We start from the raw sequence: 19724 nt of genomic DNA, 5'->3' as shown, positions 1-19724 counted from the left end.
GTGGACTGTTCTCCCTGAGCTTTAGGATAAGCATTTCTCAACAAGTTGACCACGCATGCTGGCACTACTCGTCGATTTTTGGGACCCAAGCGTCCAAGCTGCCAGTATGCAGCATGTCGGTAGGATCTATTATCGTAGTTCATAGCCATTGCAGCTACATCTTTACGGGCAATAATTTGGATCCGTAAGATTTCCCTGTTTAGAATCATTTATCTAATGCCCCTGTTCCTAAATATACCAGGGAGAACTATTAGCATTGTTCGTGATAGATATCAACAGAATAAACGACGGTTCATGATATGCAAACTTTTAATTTAAAATCATATTTACATGAGACGAACAGGAATCAAAAACTAACCCCTTTTTGAGATTTACAACGGTTTTTATACAGAATTAAAAAAAATGTAATATTGATTTAGAAATGCTAATATCTGATTGATAAGAGTTAAAAACAATTATGATATAAGAAAAACAAGAAGTCGCGTACGCCCAAACAAGCATGCTGATTGAACTATTAGATTAGATTCGGGATTCAATAGAGACCTTCAGTATTAGGAAAAAGTTCAACTGAAGGCGACTATGTAATCCAGAAATTATACATACAGGGTGTTTCAAAAGGATATGCAAAAAATTTAAGGAGTTATAGGGGGTGAGTTAAGAAGTCTGCCTGTTTTTCCCCATCTTCCTACGATGAGTTAAAAGAGCGCCAGAGAACTTCAAAGTGTGGCCTACTAGCCCCTGGAAGTAGGCTGCAACAAGCGCAAAATCAAGCAGCTGGGACTTTAAATACTGTTTAAGTTTCCTTTTTTACGCTGGTTACCTCGATTTGTCCACAAAGTGCTTTTTTACCTATCACTGGATCCCAAACCTTAATATTCGCATTTCCCTGCTACTTGGTTTTGCGCTACCCGATAGTTTTCTTACGATCTGTTAGTGCAGCATTTTGGCTTAATTGGTAAAAACATTTGCACCGTCTACATGCATACCAAGGTAATTAATTCCCTGCTCTCGGTGGGTTGCGTGGTGGAACCTCCTCATCTGCTGTGTTCCCTTTCCATTTCAAACCCATCTTCAAGCGGGTGAGCAGATTGGTTTTCTGTCCCAGCAGGTTTGAAGTCTTTTATAAACAAATCAGTGTTCCGAATTATGTTTTAAAGTATTTGCTTTGCTTCCATTTCGGACTTGAGTAATACTTCTAATAGCAATGGATCCCGGACTTCATTTTATAGGAGTTAATTTTGAGCTGAAAAGGAAATATCAGTTTTGGATTGGGACCTTTCTTCACCCGTTTCATAGATTTGCCCTTATTACCCGGTTTCAATGCTTGTATTTTAGCATAATTTTACTTTTCCATCTTGGATAAGAGTGATAATTATAATTTCTGTATTTACTAGTACTCTTAGTTTTCCATTTTGTTGTATTTGGTTTTGTTGCAAAATCATACATAGAATTCTCCAAATCAAAAGTATCATCACTTTCACAGTCATTATCTTCAAATGCCCTGTTTTTTTGTGGAATCCTAAAGAAAATAGTTGTAAGTTTGTGCTCTCAGTTTTCTGGTGCTTGCATTACTCACTGTAATCATTCTCAAACCACTGAGCTTCTTTTTGGTCCACAGAAACTGTGCTTGATCTAGGTCAAACTCTTTTCACTGTGTGTATGGTAAAATAGTTAATTAAATATTACATTTTGTGTATTTCAAAATATATAAAAAACATTTAGATATACAAGTTATACTTTGCGGATATGGCGCAACACTGGACTAGTCTGGTACAGAGGATGAGAAATTTAGCATGTAGTGCATGGGATATTTCTCAATAATTTTCTCTAAGAAAAACGTTTATATTTTAATTACCTTAAAATATTAGGTTTTTCATGAAATTGTTAAACTTACTTCATTACTTGTTCAGAAAATTGTTCCTTTTCTTGTTAGAAAAGGTCGAAACGTAATAAGGTTATTTTCTTTACTTCAAACACGTCCGTGAAAAAAGTAGTACACGTTCTGGGGAAATTTCTTCTTTCTACCAGCACTGTACCCCACATTTCACTTCTTGGGGGGGTGGGGGGGGGGAGGAGCGATTTTCATCATATTATTGTTAGATATTTTACGGGAATATTCTTGGGGGGGGGGGGGTTATTCTTGGAGGGTAATTATAATACATACTCTTGGGTGGGATATATTCATGTATATTCTTTGAGGGCTATTATCATACATATTATTGGGGGTAATTTTAATGTATATTCTTGGGGGTTATTTTCATATATATGACTGGGTGAAATTTCCATGTATATCTTTGGGGTATTATTTTCATCAAGAACATATATATGAATAAGAACGTTGAACAAAAGGCTTCGCTTGGGCCATGATTTAATTGGTTTCAGAATAACTCTGCCCTAAAATCCGCGTGCAGCGCGCGCTTGAGCTAGGAACGACTTTAACCTTTAGCGCGCGCCGCACGCGGTTTTTTGGCCGGAGTTATTCTGAAACCGATTTGATCGATCTTATACATATATAGGTTCTTGTTTTGATACATATTGGGTTGTTATTTTAATAAATGTTATTGGGGCAATTTTCCAGCATACTATTGGGGACAAATTTTCATGCATATTCTTGCTGGGCTATTTTCATACATATTATTGGGGACTAATTTTCATGCATATTATTGGGGACTAATTTTCATGGATATTATTGGGGCTCAAATTTCGTGCATTTGATTAGGGGGCAAGTTTAATGCATTTGATTAGGGGGAAAGTTTAATGCATTTGATTAGGGGGAAAGTTTAATGCATTTGATTAGGGGGCAAGTTTAGTTCATAGTTTGGGTGTGAAATTTTCATGCATTTGATTAGGGGGCAAGTTTAATGCACATACTTGCGGGGTACAATTTTCACGCATTTTATTGTGAAGCAATTTTTGTGCATATTCCTAGGGGGTTATTTTCATACATTTTCTGGTTTGGGCTATTTTTGCGCTCCACCAAAGGTTGCTCACATTTCTATCGTAATTGATCGATTCCGAAAATATGTATTTACATCTACATTTGATTAAGGCCGATTTTCACCCTCACGTCAAGTGGAAAGCAAAATCGGTTTTTAGCGGAAAAGCGTAGGTTAATCTTCCATTTTGCGCAACTGCGTTCAAATATACAGAAGTATCGTGTTACTTTTAATTTTTTTCAGGTTTTGGTTGATAATTGAAATAAATGCTTAATTTTTTAAATTATTCATATAGTAAAAAAATCTGGTTGCTGTTAAATATATTTTATTTTATTATCGGAATTTTATCGATGCAACATCAACTTTATTTTAAGTCAACCGACAACCTTGTTTTGGCAAACGCCGTTTTTGCAGGTGTATCCGTTGTATAACTAAAATCGATGAAACCGTAAAAGTTAGAAATCGAATAAAGACCTCGCGTCATTATAAGCAATGTATTCATTTCTACCGTGAAGGTCGAACTATATCATGACCTTTTCTACCATCTGGGGCTAGGATAGGTGGTGTCTTTCCGCGTTTTACGTAGTCACTTGAGCCAATCAGGAGATAGGAAATCGCTGCCTATCAAAGCAATTTCTAAGCGATGACGCGTGTTCAATGCGTAATAACGAAGCCCCTTCCATCACCCAGACTGAGGGCTGACTACCTCGATATTCAGGGTTAAAATGAATACTTTCCGGAAATTCTTACTTTGGTATGACAGGGTGAACCGTCCTTGTAATGGGGTTTCCCGTATGTCATGTGAGCAGCGATTCCTTTAACTGCGCACTGGGCCTTGCAGTTGTTATCCCAGGTAGGAAATTGGGGTTGCGCTATAATCTGCTTATCAACGTAAAGTTCTTTGCAGGCATCCAGGGCATCTGGGCTCTTCGCTATGCATTTCCCATTCAGGCAACCCTGCGGTGAGTATTCATTAATGTGCAATCCCCTTTTCATTAAACTTCTCTTTCCCATCCACGTAGTCAATTTGGTATCGCGAAACGAAATGTTTTCAGTTGGCCGATTACCAGATTCGTCTGACAAGCCGAAGAAGCCATGGCACCACAATCGAAACTCAAGCCATACAAAGTATAGATATGTATAAGATTTTTTTTCCACAGAATCGTTTGTTTTTGGGAAGTGGGAAGGTATTTCTAAGTCGGCCCTAATTTTTCAAACTATTCTGTGAACCTTTTAATAATAACCAGCTAGGCTGAAACCCAAAGCACCGCTCTAGGCGCAAGTCATAGAGCGACTTTTAATGCCTTTAATTCAAGTAGCCGGGTTTCAAAGCGTAGGAGGGTGGTGGCCAGCCCTTCGTGCCACGCGAGCTAACGGGTCCCTACACTAATTATTACCATATGTAACATAATCACTCATAAGTATGCCATAAAAGCATTTTCGTTAATGAAACCTTGTTCACGGGATATGACTAAATTACGTCACTTACAACTCTGTGACGAAATATGCGTCATCAACTTTACTGATGGGAAACGGATGTAAGTGAGAATTCCTCACGTGTTTCTGGCTTTGCCAATGTCGAGTTTAGCTCGTGCCTCGCGATCACGTGATTTTATTTCCATGGTAACCTTTTCAATAGCGCAAGGATTTTAAGCATTTTTGCATTTTTGGGTCCGCTCAATGCATGTTCCGCGTGAAACAAGGTCTCATTGAATTTTTTTCAATGGAAATATTATACAGAGGCATACTTATGAGTAATTATGTTACATATGCTATTACCGTTGTCCGTTAACCTCCGCAAGTTTTTATGGAATTATATTATTCTTCGTGGTGTTTTCATCTGGTTTAGAACATTTTGGAGTGATGATAAAATCTAAGGGTTTAATTTGTGATTCTCTATGACATAGCATTTAATATAAGTCTTATGACTGCGAGAGGAATGAACTTTGATTAGAGTTGTCCACATAAGTTGGGTTTAACGGATTCTTACACTTACTATTACCGTTAAAACATTTTATGCAAGTGGAAACCGAAGACCTCGGCCAATAATCCGTTTAACCAGTGAGGAGAGAACTACGCAGAAGGAGTGGTTCCGAATTTTCACCCAGTGCCTTAAGATGGGATCGAACACGGCTTTTCTTGCTTCTAGGCGAAACTGCTAATCACTCCGCCACCCCACCCAGATATTTTTTTTCACTTAGGCAAAAACGTCACGACGCAAAATCATCCATTACGCCTAAAGGCTGGTTTTCACCTAGGCAAAAACGTCACGACGCAAAAACATCCGTTACGCCTAAAGTCTGGTTTTCACTTAGGCAAAAACGTCACGACGCAAAATCATCCGTTACGCCTAAAGGCTGGTTTTCACTTAGGCAAAAACGTCACGACGCAAAATCATCCGTTACGCCTAAAGGCTGGTTTTCACCAAGGATCCTATATGTTAGAAGGATATGAGGCGAGGCACGAAAAATGACAGCGCCGTCGGTGGGTCATGAGCGATAGAGAATCCGTCTTTAGATTCCATCAAGGACAAAACATGGAGGAAGCACCGCCAAAATTTGTCCTTGAGGGAATAGAATCAAGACGTCCCACGTTTAGAGGCTCTCTTAATATCGACGGCGCTGCCGGCGTTTTGAAAACACGGGCTGGTCGGAGGGCTACCTATCCTTCTAACATATATGTATCCTTGTTTTCACTAAGGGAAAAACGTATAGCGGTATATCGAATGGGCATCAATTTTCAGCTCGGCGTTTATTATCGTCTTTCCGGAATATTTTCCGTCGAGTGTGAAACCAGCTTTAAGGCTGGTTTTCCCTAGGGCAAAAACGCCACAGCGGTGAGCGTCAACATAAAAATATTGTATTAGGCCTAACGGAAATTTTTCGCGTCGACGTTCACCGTCGCGTCGTGGCGTTTTTGCCTTAGTGAAAACCAGCCTTTAGGCAAAAACGTAACGACGCAAAAACATCTGTTACGCCTAAAGGCTGGTTTTCACTAAGGCAAAATCGTCACGACGCAAAAACATCTGTTACGCCTAAAGGCTGATTTTAACTAAGGCAAAAACGTCACGACGGTGAACGTCACGCAAAAAATATCATAAGGCCTAACGGGGATTTTTTGCGTCGTAGCGTTTTGGCTTGAGCGAAAAGCATCCTTTAAGTTTCTAGTCCATTATTACGCGCACTAGTGGAAACCACGCTTGAGGGTAAGTAAAATTTATTTTGCGTAAACGAATAACGATGAGGTTTCTCGTCATCGTTAAATTCATAAATTTGACTTTACAAATAATGATATTTGCATTTTAATTAGGGTGTGGGCGTTCGGATAGAAAATTTTCCCTTCATTTCTTTTATATCCATATCCAAAAATTATCCGAATAAAAACTTATTTGTTGCATATTAAATCGTATAATAGACGTAAACAGGAATCCATAGCTCTACTTGGAATGCTTATCGCGGCAGATGTGGCTGACGGTTTTTTTGACGTCACTATGTTAAGTTAACAAACAACAACAAGAAAGGGGAGCGCGCGCAAAGGGGTTTTTTTATCTCGAAGGCGGGGCGAAGCCGTCAGAGTGATCTTACGGCAGGATAAGCATTGCAAGTAGAGGTATGGATTTCTGACGTAAATAATATCCATAAATAAACAAGTAATCGAATTTGTTATGATTAATTGAAATTTTGGCGGTTAATTTATACGTTTCCCCGAGCTCTAATTTTAATATAATTTTTCGCAACGTTTTGCTATTTTTTATTTTCACTAGATCTTAGGCGCTACCTCGGAGAAGCTGGCGCCATTGTAGTACCTAGACTCGTGTCGGTCGCGAATGGAAGCGTCAATTGATATATACAGACCTGTCCAGGCTGGCCCTCGTTGAAATCGCAGGGGTCGAAGTTAGCCCTATTCAGTTTAGCATGCTTTGTCTTCAATCCTTTATCGTCGATTACGATACATTCGATATGGCAATCGTTAGTATCCGACTTAAAATGAATTTTCTTTTAACGAATATTCTTTTCTTTTGTAGGGCAAAGTAAGTGCCCGAAAAGTCACCGGTGTCTGGGACTTTGAGTTGGGAATATTAATCTAGAGGTCCAATCAAAACGTCGGATTTCAGTATTTCGCGAAACCAGTTTTTAAAAAATAAGAATACTGCCGTCTGCTCCCAAATAACGAGAAAACTTTATCATTCTACCCGTGGCGCCGTCTATCTCTCAATAGTTCGTTCAAATAAGACGCTTTTTCCGGCAAAAAGATTTTTATTTCAAAAATAATGGATGGTGCCACGGGTCGTATGATAACGTTTTCTCGTCATTTTGATTGGATCTCTAGATTAATATTCCCAACTCAATGGTCTGGGAGGAGAAGCGAAACAATGTAAAAGATGCGATTGCTACGCCTTCTTTCGGTTGGCGTCCAAAACTATTAGCGTATTAGATGGTTTTGATGGTTGAAATTGAAGATATAAAAGATTCATATACGCATGTTTCACGTTTCCTCCATTGGGTGCTTGCTCGTAGCGTCGTAGGCATACGTCATAGCTAAGACCCGCCTTAATACGGCCGCCATGACATTAATTCGACGTCACAGATCACGAGGGAAAACGCCACACGATCCGGCGAAATTATCAGGTGACCGCCATGGGCGTCTTAATGTCATGGAGAACGAACACAAGGCATGCCCACGAGCAAGCTACGAATACTAACACAGGAAAATGGCATCGTCCAGTTTTACTACTTCTGAAGAGTGTGGCGCCACTGTCATTTTAAATTTCGCGCTTATTTATTAATTGTTCAAATTGTTTTTATATAAAACAAGGTATAACAATTAAATATGACTTCAGTCTCCTACTACACTCGCAATAATCGCACGTTTTGACCTGAAATAACGTCTATTTTGAATTTTAGCTTCCTTTGCACTTAATAGATGGCTCCAAGCTCTCCAGTAAAGTCGTTTTTTCGAAGAATCGCGTAGATCCATTGCCATCTCTAATAACCAGGGCCGTATCATAATGAAGGCGGCAATGATAGATCCGACAAAAGAATTTGAATAGGTACGTACTACTTTTCCAGTAATTTTGTGTGATTTTTTAAGGGCCGCTTTGATATAGAAATTGTTATATTCCATACACTGCTTCGTGACGTCAGTGTTACATTCGCTGCCAGAGTTGTAGTAAACCTCAACAATTGTTGTGGAACCAGGACTCTGCGGTAAGCACAGAAGGGTGCACTTCACTCCCGGTTTCTAGAATGGGCACTTTGTTAGCTAGTCCATCTACTCTCTTTCGTCCTAATAGAGTAAGAGTTCCTTACCGGTACGGCCCAGTTCCGTCCGTGCGATTTGCAGACGGCATCTTGCGTAGTGCCAAGTCGCTCAAGACATTTTCCGTCGATGCAAAACTGCAATGAAAGCCTACCTTTAACAGCTAAAATCCGTATTGGCGTAGGTAACGTAAGGGATAAATATGCCACTTGGTATTGTCCAATCTATTTCGCCCATGACCATTTCAGCCAAGGTTTATAGAAAAACTTAAGCGATTTCAACAGTAAATATAAGGTTTTCTTTTTGAAAAATGATAAATAATGATGGAAAAGTAACATAAAATTTACTAATATAAACATCCCTTCATTTTTCTAGGTAGTTATTTTATAATTTGACTCTTGTGACCTCAACTCGTTTTCACTCGCATTAACCGACCATCCACTAATCTGTGTCAAATGTATAGAACAGGATCTGACGATTTTCCGTTACGTAAACTTAAGGGGGAAGAATACAGTAAAAGCCTCTTTTTCGTTCAAGCTGAACGTTTCTGTTTTAACAATTACATAATTGAATTATATTTTTCTTATTAGGCGGAACCTTCCTCTAGTGCTTAAAATAATTTTGATAATTATAATATTATAAGTTAACGAGATACAAGATCCTAACTAAAGCGTAGTTTGGGCGCTTGCCCAACTTGTTTAGCTTCGGGGGTCCGAATTAAAACGTAATAACTTAATTACTTTTAAATTTAAAATTGACAAAATTATTTTAAGCACTAAACAAGAGGCTACTCTACACTTAAATATTATTTTTATAAGTTAAAATACAAAATTAAAAGAGTTCAGCTTGAAATAGCGCGAAAGTAGACAATGCCCACGGTAGTCTTCCCCCCTAACTTCAAGATAGACTATCATCACAGACCACAATCGTTCAGCGTAAAAATTTTAGGGTAGAAAAGTTGGTAAATAATAATAATAAAACGAAAGTTTGAAATCGCTAAATTTAGAATCGAGTTCGTTCAAAGGCCCGACCAAAAGATCCTATGATTTTGCTGTTTAATCGGCGAAGAATATTGCTAGTATTATTCGTCTTCATTAAATATCTCTACTACTACCACAAAATATATCAACATTAATAAAGATATTTCATATGAATATTTACGTAATCAAAAGGATATATTTACTAAATTTATGTAATATAAACAAGAATGTATTTATTTATACTCAGGGAGACTGAATATGTCGAGATTATTTTTAGCGTTTCTCCAATTCCACCCGTTGGGGCCCCCGGTATGCTCCTCCGCTTTAATAAAATCAAATAATACTGCAATCTCATTGGTTCTTAAAAATTACGTTTCTCGACGCGATTAACGCTGCTGCGAGGACGCAAAAAATAAGACCACCTCCTTTTTTCACCCCCCCTCTTAGCGTGACGGGGTTAGGGCCTCAACGTGTCCGTCAATAGTCTCCCTGAGTATAAATAAATACATTCTTGATATAAATATTAAGACTGAAGCCTAGGTCACCAAAAAAAATTATCCACTCTCACAGAGCAACACGGTTGGCCAAATATGTTTTGGAAAAAAATGTTGGCAAAAGATAATGATAAATGTGAATAAGTCTTACGGAGTTGGGATTTGCTCCGTTACCAGAGCAATATTCGCCGTCTGGTAATTTGACCACAGTCTGCCTGTTGCTCGACATACAGCTAACTTCGCATGGATGGCCACGGACCTGTAAATATTTTTACACTGGTACAAGTCTAGAACACTTCCGTAACAAGCTTGTCCAACTTTAATAAGATTTAATATATTATATACTTAAATCAATGAATTATTGAATATGTTCAAAAGTAGTTTAGGTAGTATTGGCAATTCGGAATAAACTTCATTGGAAGTAGCAAGTATATATTTATACGTAAGTGGATGAATATTATGTATCAATCCGAAGGATTCATAGGGCCGTCAAAATTCTAAAAAGGAATTCTTCGTGAGCATTTTTCCGCTTTAGTCCCATTCGACCGAAATCCCATTCGACCGAAGGCGGTTTTTGAGGTGTCCCATTCGACCGAATTCCGCCGAAACGTGCGGTTTTTATGTGTCCCATTCGACCGAACGCTTTTATGTGTCCCATTCGACCGAACACTGCTATATAAATTGGAAAATAAAATGGAATGAGCATGAATTATATTTTTATCTTCACCTAGTCAAGAAAAGTAACTGAACCAAAACTGAAATAGTAAACTTAACCAACTCTAACCTAACCTAACCTAACCTAAACATGGATCTTCGATAGTACATACCTTATAAATAAAATACCAAATCACCCCGCCAATTGGGCTACATTTTAAAATTCTTTCGGTCGAATGGGATTTCGGTCGAATGGGAATAAACGTTTTTCCCCGTGAGAACTCGCTAAAAAGCGCCAAATGTAAAAAGATTTTTCTAAAGATGGCGGCTTACGAGACTGCCACGAACGTTGTAATCTAAGCCTTTGACGATAAATATTATTTTTACACGATTTCACGACAATATATAAAGGAAGAAAAAATTTTATTTATAATTTAAAAGGAAATATTTCACCGGAAATTAACTGACCATTCGGTTTTCTCATTTTCGTCCACAAAAATATCATAATGTTTATTTTCTTCAGCATCAAGTAAACTGACTAGAATATTAGCTGCCATTGTTATTTATAATTTTCCCCATTTTTGACCAAGTGCGAATGCTCGAAGGCATTCTCACTCTTCTCAAGACAACTCGCGAGAAGGGATTACGTCAACTTCTGTGAGAAGAGATGACGTCACCTCCTGTGAGAAGAGACGACGTCACCTCCTGTGAGAATGACCGTCCAAATTTGGAGAAGTGAAAATTCTCACTATCAACGGAAGAATTCTTAGAATTTTGACGCACCCATGGTTGAATTCCCGCCCGCAACGAGAGGGGTAAGGAAACACGTCACCGGTGTGCGCTTCAATAACGTCTCAACACGTCAGCTTTAGGGATCCAATAAGATATAGGGCTGATTTGATTTTGTCAGGAGGGAGGATATTGCTCGCGTGGCATGAAGAAGTTGCCACCACCCTCCTACGGAATATAACCCGCCAACTGAATTAAGGGCAATAAAAGTCGCTAGATGATTTGGGCCTTGTTTGGTGCCTTGGGTATTAGCCTAGCTGATTATTATTATAAACCTAATTGTCAAGGACACGAGACTCGAATAAGCCCAATTGTCAAGGACACGAGACTTAAATGAGCCCAATTGTCAAGGACACGAGACTTAATTGAGCCCAATTGTCAAGGACACGAGACTTAAATGAGCCCAATTTTCAAGGACACGAGACTTAAATGAGCCCAATTGTCAAGGACACGAGACTTAAATGAGCCCAATTTTCAAGGACACGAGACTTAAATGAGCCCAATTGTCAAGGACACGAGACTTAAATGAGCCCAATTGTCAAGGACACGAGACTTAAATGAGCCCAATTTTCAAGGACACGAGACTTAAATGATCCCAATTGGCAATTAAGGACACGAGACTCGAATGAGCCCAATTGTTAAGGACGAGACTGGCACACCTACTAAAAAGGATATTAATAGATTAGTATGGACAGAAACGTTTATCGGAGGTCAGAAAAACGTGCTCTGAAAATGTATGCAAATATTAAAAATAAAACGTTTTGGGGTCCAGAGCTTAACTTGGAAATTTCAGAACATTTTGATTGCGTAGAATTTTTAAAAATAAATAAAAGAAATATGCGATTTAATTCCAAAAAAGCCAACGTTCAAAGTAACCTTACCGTATTTCCAACTGCCGAAGAGTCGCGATTGATATCCTGGCACAACTTATTGTATCTTTCGACGCTGGGATCGACGGTTTGAGAATTTGGAACGCAACGTCCAGCGATACAAACCTACGACAAATACGTTTTTTTTTAAATGAGCCGTATTTAGGTGGTAGTTTGCTGGTCGTTACCTTTTCCTGTCCGCAGGGGCTCAAGTGAGGTCGGAAGGTTTCAATCTCCGTTTTGAAGTCCACGATACAGGTCAAATGGCAGCCATTTTGCGATGGAACAATAGCGGTCAGCTGGGTTTTCGAGAAAAATTATTTACATTTCTCTTATTTTGAACTAATCTCTCGTAACTTACATTTCTATTTGGCCCTAACGCCATTTTGCACAAAGTGAACTCGATCTCTTCGGTCAAATATTCTTCTGCCAGAAACGTAAACCGAATTACACGATATTTAGATAAAATTTTTTTACGGAATTCAGATATGTGTAGTACGAATCGATTTTAGGATTTTTATTGATATTTAACGTTTTTTTAATCGATATTTAATATTTTAATAGATATATTATGTTTTTTAATTCGATATTTTAGTTTTTTAATCGAAACTTTACGTTTTTTATTCGATATTTATATTTTTAATAAATATTTTACGTTTTTTTATTTCGATATTTTAATTTTTAATCTATATTTAACGTTCTTTTCAATCGATATTTAATATTTAAAATCGATATTTTAGTTTTTTATTTGGATATTTTAATTTCTTAATCGATATTTAACGTTTTTTAATCGATATTTAATATTTTAAATCGATATTTTAAGTTTTTTTATTTCGATATTTTACGTTTTTTTTATTTCGATATTTTAAGTTTTTTTATTTCGATATTTTACGTTTTTTCATTTCGATAATTTAGTTTTTAAATCGAAATTTTACATTTTTTTTATTTCGATAATTTAGTTTTTAAATCGATATTTTACGTCTTTTTAATGGTGTTTTAGATCTTTATCGATATCGCGATATTAATCGAAATTTATTTTTTTAATTGATATATAACGTTATTTATTGTTGATTTAGATCTTTATCGATCTTGCGATTTTTTTACGATATTACGATTTTTAAACTTTAACGCGGATAATCTATTTGCGACTAACTTTCAAAATTGTCTAATTTTATCGGTTTATTTTCCTTGTAGCTTCGATTATCGATAAACGCCTAACATCGGAATCAACGATGATAATTATGAGGCTCTTACCCATATTCACCAAAAATATGGCAAAAAATAAAATGAAAACGTTACGCCACTGGTTTCTCAGAGGAGCCATTTCTGCTTGGTTTGATGCGTGGCGTTGTAAAACTAGTTTTCGTCCCAACGTAAGTTCCAGCTAAGGTAGCGGCTCATTCAATTTATTCAATTACAAATATACGACTTAATTGTCCGTACAGCATTGTGATTAACTTATTTATTCCCTTTAAATTCGACAATTGGCGAACGATACGTGGCTTTATGAAATTCAGATAAATCACGTACACTAATCGAAAAATCCATTGTGGATTTAGTTTTTTTTAAACTCACGGATTTTCTTTTAAATTATGTATTTTTAACAATCAACAAAATTCTCTACAAATTAAAAAATCCACAAAACCCATGTGAAAAAATTTCAAATCCACAAAAATCCAAGAGAAAATCCCCATGATTCTCTACAAAATCCAACAGAAAGATCCCTATGATTCTCTACAAAATCCAAAAGAAAGATCCCTATGATTCTCTACAAAATCCAAAAGAAAAATCCCTATGATTCTCTACAAAATCCAACAGAAAGATACCTATAATTCTCTACAAAATCCAAAAGAAAGATCCCTATGATTCTCTACAAAATCCAAAAGAAAGATCCCTATGATTCTCTACAAAATCCAAAAGAAAAATCCCTATGATTCTCTACAAAATCCAACAGAAAGATCCCTATAATTCTCTACAAAATCCAAAAGAAAGATCCCTATGATTCTCTACAAAATCCAAAAGAAAGATCCCTATGATTCTCTACAAAATCCAAAAGAAAAATCCCTATGATTCTCTACAAAATCCAACAGAAAGATCCCTATAATTCTCTACAAAATCCAAAAGAAAGATCCCTATGATTCTCTACAAAATCCAAAAGAAAAATCCCTATGATTCTCTACAAAATCCAACAGAAAGATCCCTATAATTCTCTACAAAATCCAAAAGAAAGATCCCTATGATTCTCTACAAAATTCAACAGAAAGATCCCTATGATTCTCTACAAAATCCAACAGAAAGATCCGTATAATTCTCTACAAAATCCAAAAGAAAGATCCCTATGATTCTCTACAAAATTCAAAAGAAAGATCCCTATGATTCTCTACAAAATTCAACAGAAATATCCCTATGATTCTCTACAAAATCCAACAGAAAGATCCGTATAATTCTCTACAAAATCCAAAAGAAAGATCCCTATGATTCTCTAAAAAATTCAAAAGAAAGATCCCTATGATTCTCTACAAAATTCAACAGAAAGATCCCTATGATTCTCTACAAAATTCAAAAGAAAGATCCCTATGATTCTCTACAAAATTCAACAGAAAGATCCCTATGATTCTCTACAAAATCCAACAGAAAGATCCCTATAATTCTCTACAAAATCCAAAAGAAAGATCCCTATAATTCTCTACAAAATCCAAAAGAAAGATCCCTATGATCCTCTACAAAATCCAACAGAAAGATCCCTATAATTCTCTACAAAATCCAAAAGAAAAATCCCTATGATTCTCTACAAAATCCAACAGAAAGATCCCTATAATTCTCTACAAAATCCAAAAGAAAAATCCCTATGATTCTCTACAAAATCCAACAGAAAGATACCTATAATTCTCTACAAAATCCAAAAGAAAGATCCCTATGATTCTCTACAAAATCCAAAAGAAAGATCCCTATGATTCTCTACAAAATCCAAAAGAAAAATCCCTATGATTCTCTACAAAATCCAACAGAAAGATCCCTATAATTCTCTACAAAATCCAAAAGAAAGATCCCTATGATTCTCTACAAAATCCAAAAGAAAGATCCCTATGATTCTCTACAAAATCCAAAAGAAAAATCCCTATGATTCTCTACAAAATCCAACAGAAAGATCCCTATAATTCTCTACAAAATCCAAAAGAAAGATCCCTATGATTCTCTACAAAATCCAAAAGAAAAATCCCTATGATTCTCTACAAAATCCAACAGAAAGATCCCTATAATTCTCTACAAAATCCAAAAGAAAGATCCCTATGATTCTCTACAAAATTCAACAGAAAGATCCCTATGATTCTCTACAAAATCCAACAGAAAGATCCGTATAATTCTCTACAAAATCCAAAAGAAAGATCCCTATGATTCTCTACAAAATTCAAAAGAAAGATCCCTATGATTCTCTACAAAATTCAACAGAAATATCCCTATGATTCTCTACAAAATCCAACAGAAAGATCCGTATAATTCTCTACAAAATCCAAAAGAAAGATCCCTATGATTCTCTACAAAATTCAAAAGAAAGATCCCTATGATTCTCTACAAAATTCAACAGAAAGATCCCTATGATTCTCTACAAAATTCAAAAGAAAGATCCCTATGATTCTCTACAAAATTCAACAGAAAGATCCCTATGATTCTCTACAAAATCCAACAGAAAGATCCCTATAATTCTCTACAAAATCCAAAAGAAAGATCCCTATAATTCTCTACAAAATCCAAAAGAAAGATCCCTATGATCCTCTACAAAATCCAACAGAAAGATCCCTATAATTCTCTACAAAATCCAAAAGAAAAATCCCTATGATTCTCTACAAAATCCAACAGAAAGATCCCTATAATTCTCTACAAAATCCAAAAGAAAGATCCCTATAATTCTCTACAAAATTCAACAGAAAGATCCCTATGATTCTCTACAAAATCCAAAAGAAAGATCCCTATGATTCTCTAAAAAATTCAACAGAAAGATCCCTATGATTCTCTACAAAATCCAACAGAAAGATCCGTATAATTCTCTACAAAATCCAAAAGAAAGATCCCTATGATTCTCTACAAAATTCAACAGAAAGATCCCTATAATTCTCTACAAAATCCAAAAGAAAGATCCCTATGATTCTCTACAAAATTCAACAGAAAGATCCCTATGATTCTCTACAAAATCCAAAAGAAAGATCCCTATGATTCTCTACAAAATTCAACAGAAAGATCCCTATGATTCTCTACAAAATCCAACAGAAAGATCCCTATGATTCTCTACAAAATTCAACAGAAAGATCCCTATGATTCTCTACAAAATCCAACAGAAAGATCCGTATAATTCTCTACAAAATCCAAAAGAAAGATCCCTATGATTCTCTACAAAATTCAACAGAAAGATCCCTATAATTCTCTACGAAATCCACAAAATCCACAATTTCTTAAAGATAAATAACTATGATTATCTACGAAATCTACAAAATCCACAATTTCTTAAAGATAAATATCTATGATTATCTACGAAATCCACAAAATCCCCAAAAATTCCCAATGATTTTCTATGAAATCCACAATTTCTAAAAGAAAATCACTATGATTCTCTACGAAATCCGAAAGAAAGATCCCTATGATTCTCTACAAAATTCAAAAGAAAGATCCCTATGATTCTCTACAAAATTCAACAGAAATATCCCTATGATTCTCTACAAAATCCAACAGAAAGATCCGTATAATTCTCTACAAAATCCAAAAGAAAGATCCCTATGATTCTCTACAAAATTCAAAAGAAAGATCCCTATGATTCTCTACAAAATTCAACAGAAAGATCCCTATGATTCTCTACAAAATCCAACAGAAAGATCCCTATAATTCTCTACAAAATCCAAAAAAAAGATCCCTATAATTCTCTACAAAATCCAAAAGAAAGATCCCTATGATCCTCTACAAAATCCAACAGAAAGATCCCTATAATTCTCTACAAAATCCAAAAGAAAAATCCCTATGATTCTCTACAAAATCCAACAGAAAGATCCCTATAATTCTCTACAAAATCCAAAAGAAAGATCCCTATGATTCTCTACAAAATTCAACAGAAAGATCCCTATGATTCTCTACAAAATCCAACAGAAAGATCCGTATAATTCTCTACAAAATCCAAAAGAAAGATCCCTATGATTCTCTACAAAATCCAAAAGAAAGATCCCTATGATTCTCTACAAAATTCAAAAGAAAGATCCCTATGTTTCTCTACAAAATCCAAAAGAAAGATCCCTATGATTCTCTACAAAATCCAAAAGAAAGATCCCTATGATTATCTACAAAATCCAAAAGAAAGATCCCTATGTTTCTCTACGAAATCTACAAAATCCACAATTTCTTAAAGATAAATAACTATGATTATCTACGAAAACCACAAAATCCCCAAAAATTCCCAATGATTTTCTATGAAATCCACAATTTCTAAAAGAAAATCACTATGATTCTCTACGAAATCCAAAAGAAAGATCCCTATAATTATCTACGAAATCCACAAAATCCACAATTTCTTAAAGATAAATAACTATGATTATCTACGAAATCCACAAAATCCCCAAAAATTCCCAATGATTTTCTATGAAATCCACAATTTCTAAAAGAAAATCACTATGATTCTCTACGAAATCCAAAAGAAAGATCCCTATAATTATCTACGAAATCCACAAAATCCACAATTTCTTAAAGATAAATAACTATGATTATCTACGAAATCCACAAAATCCACAATTTCTTAAAGATAAATAACTATGATTATCTACGAAATCCACAAAATCCCCAAAAATTCCCAATGATTTTCTATGAAATCCACAATTTCTAAAAGAAAATCACTATGATTCTCTACGAAATCCAAAAGAAAGATCCCTATAATTATCTACGAAATCCACAAAATCCACAATTTCTTAAAGATAAATAACTATGATTATCTACGAAATCCACAAAATCCCCAAAAATTCCCAATGATTTTCTATGAAATCCACAATTTCTAAAAGAAAATCACTATGATTCTCTACGAAATTCAAAAGAAAGATCCCTATAATTATCTACGAAATCCACAAAATCCACAATTTCTTAAAGATAAATAACTATGATTATCTACGAAATCCACAAAATCCACAATTTCTTAAAGATAAATAACTATGATTATCTACGAAATCCACAAAATCCCCAAAAATTCCCAATGATTTTCTATGAAATCCACAATTTCTAAAAGAAAATCACTATGATTCTCTACGAAATCCAAAAGAAAGATCCCTATAATTATCTACGAAATCCACAAAATCCACAATTTCTTAAAGATAAATAACTATGATTATCTACGAAATCCACAAAATCCACAATTTCTTAAAGATAAATAACTATGATTATCTACGAAATCCACAAAATCCCCAAAAATTCCCAATGATTTTCTATGAAATCCACAATTTCTAAAAGAAAATCACTATGATTCTCTACGAAATCCAAAAGAAAGATCCCTATAATTATCTACGAAATCCACAAAATCCACAATTTCTTAAAGATAAATAACTATGATTATCTACGAAATCCACAAAATCCACAATTTCTTAAAGATAAATAACTATGATTATCTACGAAATCCACAAAATCCCCAAAAATTCCCAATGATTTTCTATGAAATCCACAATTTCTAAAAGAAAATCACTATGATTCTCTACGAAATCCAAAAGAAAGATCCCTATAATTATCTACGAAATCCACAAAATCCACAATTTCTTAAAGATAAATAACTATGATTATCTACGAAATCCACAAAATCCACAATTTCTTAAAGATAAATAACTATGATTATCTACGAAATCCACAAAATCCCCAAAAATTCCCAATGATTTTCTATGAAATCCACAATTTCTAAAAGAAAATCACTATGATTCTCTACGAAATCCAAAAGAAAGATCCCTATAATTATCTACGAAATCCACAAAATCCACAATTTCTTAAAGATAAATAACTATGATTATCTACGAAATCCACAAAATCCCCAAAAATTCCCAATGATTTTCTATGAAATCCACAATTTCTAAAAGAAAATCACTATGATTCTCTACGAAATCCAAAAGAAAGATCCCTATAATTATCTACGAAATCCACAAAATCCACAATTTCTTAAAGATAAATAACTATGATTATCTACGAAATCCACAAAATCCACAATTTCTTAAAGATAAATAACTATGATTATCTACGAAATCCACAAAATCTACAAAAATTCCCAATGATTTTCTATGAAATCCACAATTTCTAAAAGAAAATCACTATGATTCTCTACGAAATCCAAAAGAAAGATCCCTATAATTATCTACGAAATCCACAAAATCCACAATTTCTTAAAGATAAATAACTATGATTATCTACGAAATCCACAAAATCCCCAAAAATTCCCAATGATTTTCTATGAAATCCACAATTTCTAAAAGAAAATCACTATGATTCTCTACGAAATCCAAAAGAAAGATCCCTATAATTATCTACGAAATCCACAAAATCCACAATTTCTTAAAGATAAATAACTATGATTATCTACGAAATCCACAAAATCCCCAAAAATTCCCAATGATTTTCTATGAAATCCACAATTTCTAAAAGAAAATCACTATGATTCTCTACGAAATCCAAAAGAAAGATCCCTATAATTATCTACGAAATCCACAAAATCCACAATTTCTTAAAGATAAATAACTATGA

The 19724-nt window shown here is 35.1% G+C and overlaps 1 protein-coding gene across 2 annotated transcripts; it reads right to left on the bottom strand.

The window, feature by feature from the left end:
• Window positions 1–3244: 3244 nt before the first annotated feature.
• On the bottom strand, window positions 3245–13368 carry LOC149966256 (uncharacterized). Of its 2 annotated transcripts, none has more exons than XM_090181253.1 (10): window positions 13236–13368; window positions 12343–12407; window positions 12170–12280; window positions 11994–12107; window positions 9821–9928; window positions 8246–8332; window positions 7995–8177; window positions 6791–6916; window positions 3687–3893; window positions 3245–3367 (listed from the first exon to the last, which is right to left on the bottom strand). In XM_090181253.1, the coding sequence occupies exons 1-10, from the start codon at window positions 13303–13305 to the stop codon at window positions 3311–3313; spliced, it is 1128 nt and encodes a 375-aa protein (XP_090037379.1). In that variant the 5' UTR covers window positions 13306–13368; the 3' UTR covers window positions 3245–3310. The 2 variants fall into 2 exon arrangements, with proteins under 2 accessions (XP_090037379.1, XP_090037388.1); XM_090181262.1 differs by having other exon boundaries at window positions 12343–12404.
• Window positions 13369–19724: the final 6356 nt, after the last annotated feature.

This window comes from Leiobunum rupestre, chromosome 1 (assembly GCF_980474605.1).
Source record: "Leiobunum rupestre chromosome 1, qqLeiRupe1.1.hap1, whole genome shotgun sequence".
Taxonomy (NCBI): domain Eukaryota; kingdom Metazoa; phylum Arthropoda; class Arachnida; order Opiliones; family Sclerosomatidae; genus Leiobunum; species Leiobunum rupestre.
Note: the sequence above shows the minus strand (reverse complement) of the source record. Positions and strands in the feature narration are given on the sequence as shown.